A 5,816-nucleotide genomic window follows, 5' to 3' on the forward strand; every position below is an offset into this window, starting at 1 on the left:
AACACACACTGATTTCCATAAGTGAATATGATCTGGTCCAAGGTTAGATTATGGAAATAAGACAACAAAAATGCCAAGAAAGCTCAGTCATAACAATTAACAGAGTCCAAGATTCAATCAAGTCAAGTTATGGCATGTAAAAGAGATGTGAAAGCTGACCATCTTTAATCAACTCATCTTATTACTAATGAATTGTCAAGTGCTACCAACAATTTAAAAAAGGACACATCAGAATTAGTAAGTCTTCTATAAAAAGCAACAACTGAGCACCTACCGCTCTTACAGAGACTGGAAATGATTACAGGATTGTTAAATGCTCCTACCTTAAAATAAGTAAGTAAATAAATAAATAAATCACACAAAACTACGCTTTCTTCACATAAATGGTTTTTGGAGAGTGGACACGGGATGGCACTGGCATACACAGGCAAGGAGATGTCAAAAGTAACTTACAAGCCAAAAGCAACCAGAGAATTCTGTTTTCTGCAGTTCCCAAACTAGGGATTGCTGAAGGCTATTCAATATAGCATTATGTAAAGACTGCCACATAGCCCCAGACATATCTCTAAATGAAAATCCAGCCAGAAAGTTTCTGGCATCTGTTTTTCTGCCTCTGGCTTAGTGGTGTCTACAGCAGGCTTGTCAGTCCTTCTGTATCAGTCTTTAAACAGAAGCGATAAGGATGTAATAATAATTTGACCATAGAAAAAAAGTTTAAAGGTGGTTCATATTTAGAAGAACACAAGTTAGAAAACAAGTCTAATATGTGCTTCTGACTGTAAGGAGCATGAGTAAGTCTGCAGCATAAAACGGTATATATAAATGTAACAGAGGTCTTGCATTGGTTTGCTAATAAAAGATAGCATAAGTAAAAAGAAACTGCTTTAAGTAACATAGCAAATACTGCATGAGGGTGCGGAATGGAGATAAGAACATCTGTAAGAAGTCATCACCAGTCAAGGCTTAAACATATTCTGAAAGGCACGGGTTGCAGAGAAACACAGAAGAGCCAGCAGAAGCCTCAGCTGGGCAACACTGGACCAGGAGAGATAACTCGAGGCATGTCCTGTATGCGTATTGTGTTTGTAAGCCTCATAAGACACTTAGCCAGAGACATTATCAGGCAAGTGCCACATTTCTGGAGGAGTTCTGATCCTCTCAACTTGGGATTCCTTCCAACTGGCAGATTAGCAGTATTAATCAGACACTGCTTGTCACTGCCTATCTGAACTCCACAACCGTAACCTTACTGTTGCTACCTTTATTTTTTTAATAAAAGACAAATATATATTGGAAATCAAAGTGCTGCTGAAGCACAGTCGTCAGTCAAAAACACTCAACATCTCAGCTAGCTATAAATAACTTTTCATGAAGGAAGAACATGGCTTGGACTGGCATAGGAATAATGTGAGTGTTCTCACGACCTCGTTTAACACTTTGCCTTTTGCTCAGCATTCATATTCGGTGCTTGGTGTGGACAGACTTAGCAGGAGATACTTGCCAGTTAAGATTAGGGAACACTAGAAGATGGAGGCATTTGAGACTGCACTGCTGGAGATAAAAACTCTCACAGCTATCCCATTTGGCAAGCAAGGAGAGGAACCACAAGTTCTTTTTGGGAGCCTCCCTCCAATTCCATCTAACACAGATTCTTTATTATTCAGAAAACCAGGGTCAGTGTGCCAGATTCCTTTCTTAAACTGTTTCTGTGATGGAGATGGTATGGAGCAACAGCTGCTGCAGGCCTCGTTCCAGGGCAGAGATGGATTTCATTTACACTGTTCCCAAGGACATGGAAGCACATTTCTGTCTTACATCTGTCTTTCACTTCTTAAAGCTACTACAGTGTCATCATTCAGCTACACATCCGAATGATCACATCTTCTCACAGCTCACAAATTAGAGGACCTTCTCTTTACTAGAAGGTATCTAATTTTTGTTTTAAAGACCTCAGTCCAACAAAAATCCTCAAACTTCTCTAGTGGTTCTGCTTCTGCAAAGATTCCTTATATTGCTCTCACAAAAAATATGAAACCATTTTGTTAATACCACCTCATATATTACTTCCTGCCTATTTATGCTTTCTCAACACTAGGAAAGTACCTATTCTACAAGTAATATGAAAGCAATACAGTCCCACCCCCTCTCTTGAGCCATCACTAACATGCACAGGATAAGCCATATCAAAAAATGCTATTGTCAAAAATTAATGGCTATTTTTGCAGGGACAGTTTAAGCTGCTGCAGAACCATACATTTTGTATCACAAAATCACAACTTTAACTCATTTATATGTAACACAGCATTAGACACCAAATTAGCACTTCTAATTGCAAGTGACTGGGCAATTTCCAAGTTGCCCTTGCAGGGGAAAGATTATACCAGCTAAGATACCAATGACCTTTAATCAGCATTTTCTTCCTGCCATGTGTTTTAATTCAATCACAATGGACAGGGTAAGTGAGCCCCTATCTTCCCGATCCAAATGTCCTGTCAATCCACTAGTAAAACTTAGCAAAAATAAGATAAAACAAACCACAAAACACATCTCCTACATCATCATCATCTTTAAAGTGCCTGCCTGAGTTATTCCACTGACACCACAAGATTCAACAGTCAAACTCTATGAAAGGGCAGTGTGATATGAACTCATTTTCATTTACTACGTAGTTGAGCTGTTATCTCCAGAAAATTAACATTAATTCATTGCACTCACTCTGCCAATTAGTTGTCATTTATCATAGCTTTTTTGAAACTGTAGAAAAGGCAAGTTACTAAATGAGTGTGAATGGCCCAAAGTTATGAAACAGGCTTTGGAAATGAAAAACAATCATGTAGCACTAAGCTAAATTTCAGTTACTTACTATTTTCGTGGTGATCATGCACCTCAGGGAGGCCCACAATTCAGATGACACAGTACTACACATTTTTACTGACTGTCATTATCTTAAACAGTACCAAAAATGGTGTGAAACAAAATGCTACAAAGGCAGACTAAGGAAAAGGGTTACATGGTTTATCTGTTGAGAACTGCGAAGTTGATGTGATATTTCCCTTTTCTCTTGCACCCCTTCAACTACCAACTGCATCATGGATTAAACTGTATGAAAGCCATATCATGGTGCCACACTGCAAACCAAGTGGAAACTAACTTTTTCACATTGAATAGTTTCTTGAAGCATTTTGAAAAGAGATTATACCTTCACCAAAGTTCAACTGTGGATTTGTACATTCAACACCTGAAATAGCAAAATCTGTCAGAAGTAAACGCTTTTCATTTGAAGTAGTTCAAATAGTTTCTTCAGTGAAACACAGTAAATCATAAATACAATTCACAGATATTCACTCACTGTAAAAGAAGAGGACCTCTTCATTAAAATCTCACGATCAAAACCATGGTGCCCACGGGTAAGCTTAGGGTCAGGGAACAGGAAATCTCTTGTATTTTCTTCATATGTAGCTAGAACTTTTCCTACTAAAAAGAAAAATATGTACCTTAATTGGAAAACAGATAAAGTGATATAGTACAGACACCACACACAAGACCATATTGAAACTTGGTAAGTTTTGTTCTCTACAAATTAAGAGCAAGGCTCGAAAACTCATACCACGCTAGGAAATAACCTCATCAAGTTAAATAAGCAGCAGTGTGCAGAATCTACTCTGAAAGTATGTTTCATAATTACTGGGAAAAAAAAATAAAGAAGATAGTGTTAACTGTTCTATAAGAGACATATGAGAAGTCTAGAAGTCTTCTCTAGGCAATTCTTCAGTAGTTTTTCCCTTTTCTTCCCTTCCATGCCACAGAAGAACCCAGTATTCTTTTTAATGGCAGCCAATCCCTTATCAAAAGCTGTATCATTCCGCATTAGTAGTAGCATTAGTAGTAGTAATAGTAGTAGTAATAGTAGGCATAGTAGTAAGAAAGAAATGTAAGCAACATCAAAATAATTATCCCAAGATTTTGTCACTATCCTGGTTTACTTCTTCTTTAAAAAGCTGTTTTCTTTAGGGAAAAACCTTGAACATATAGTATAAAAAAATTAAAAACTGTGCTATTGCAGTCATCTTATCAGCCTATGTTGGGCTGACCCCTAAAATTAAACTCCTTATGAAAGATCTTTTACCCTCCCACAACAAAAATCTGTGTTTAGTACATTTCTTCATGTAAAGAGCCTGGTGAGTCACCCAGAAGAAGAAATTGTTTCCTTGAAAGTACTAAGGACAAGAGCCAGAGAGTGCTTTTAATACCAGTATCCAAACGTGCCCTCTTTAAAACTTGACTTTATTTCCAATAAAATGCAGATTTACATTATTCATGGGAACACTTGAATTTCATTAAAATAGATTTTTATAATCACACAAACCAATAACAGAAGTATGACAAATCGCTATTTATTATCTTCACATACCCCAAGAGACCTGTAATACTTATAGCAAGGATAAGAGTTTTCCCAATGGTCACCATTAAAATGGAAGGAAAAAAAGTGTTATTCTGAGAACAAGATTAGGCACTCTGAAATTTCACAGGCAGCCACTTTGCAAGTGAATTGTGATGCAGTTAATTAGTGTGCATTGGATGAGTTCAGTTTATTTTCCATTTTTAAAATATTATCACTTTCCTAAGCTTGAGTATGGTACATTTCAATATTCAGTTATTATTCTCTTTCAAGAACGAGATCCTCTTGATCTATTAACATTTTAAATTCAGAGGACTATCTGTTGAAGTGCATTCTATGTTGTTTGTGTCTTGGAAGAAGTGATTGTGCTGTAATGGGGCAATGTCCTCATGGAAATTCACCTATTAAACTGCATAATTTATGAAGAGATTGATACAATACCTGGAGGAACGAGCTGTATTAGTTCAAGTACTGTTGTGTCAACTAGAAAGGGAAGAAGTTTTTTCATGAGTTGAGTTAAAAAATATAAAATGGAAAGTAATTCTCCCAGTCAAAACCCAAGAAAAATGGCTCACTAATTTAAGCTCCATAGCACTGTACATAGCTGTATTACTTCCACTACACCAAGAGAAAATTAAGGACACTTTGCATAAATACCACAGATGAACACAATGGCATTAGCAGCGTACGAATGACAACTCTAAATTTGACTTAGAACTCGGTAAGTTCTATCTGCTGCCAAGTTTGTCTAAGAAGATGCAAACTTTGCCACTTTCTCATATAAATCCCAATATGAAAGAGCGTATTTGTGGAGTTTCAGTTCAGAGTCAATGCTGTCCCATTATAATTCATTATGCTCCACATGTGGCAAGACATAATTTTCTTAAGAAGTGAAATGAATAATTTTACAAAAAACAAATAAAAGATAAGATAAAGGAATCTGTTACCTATCTGGATAATTAGCTAGATTTTCCATTAATTATGACTTTTTACCCTTTTTCTGTTCTAAAGCATGTAGCATACATTTCTAGAGGCATTTTGTTAGATAACCGTATTTTGGGTAAGTTACTAGTATCCAAAGACAGCAAAAAACCTCTGCCTGCATGGGCAAGGAATCTTCTATTCTAAAAACCCACTAATGCTACTGTTCTACTTACTTAGTACATGATACACTACATTGGTTACCCACTAGCTTTTCAGAGAACAGGCTCCTGATAGAAAAATTATCACATACTTTAATCCTTTGGAGCCTATACGTGCATGACATTAATGCATACAACATAGTATACATAAAAAGCAGAACCTACGTTCCAGTAACTCCACAAGGTCTCCAGGATCAACTATATCAGCAAATGTCTGGAAAAGAAATTATTAAATAGTAATAACAGCACAATGTCATCAGATAGACCTCTAGGGA

General features: G+C 36.6%; 1 protein-coding gene across 1 annotated transcript in view; it reads right to left on the bottom strand.

The window, feature by feature from the left end:
* The window catches only part of SPATA6 (spermatogenesis associated 6), a 36,446-nt gene that overhangs the window by 28,974 nt on the left and 1,656 nt on the right, over positions 1-5,816 (bottom strand). Inside the window, exons 2-4 of the mRNA XM_010024404.1 lie at positions 5,707-5,755; positions 4,841-4,882; positions 3,350-3,474 (exon numbers count right to left, since the gene is read on the bottom strand). Coding sequence (XP_010022706.1) covers positions 3,350-3,474; positions 4,841-4,882; positions 5,707-5,755 — 216 coding nt within the window. The remainder of the gene's footprint in view (positions 1-3,349; positions 3,475-4,840; positions 4,883-5,706; positions 5,756-5,816) is intronic.

This window comes from Nestor notabilis, unplaced genomic scaffold, assembly GCF_000696875.1.
Source record: "Nestor notabilis isolate BGI_N333 unplaced genomic scaffold, ASM69687v1 scaffold4031, whole genome shotgun sequence".
Taxonomy (NCBI): domain Eukaryota; kingdom Metazoa; phylum Chordata; class Aves; order Psittaciformes; family Psittacidae; genus Nestor; species Nestor notabilis.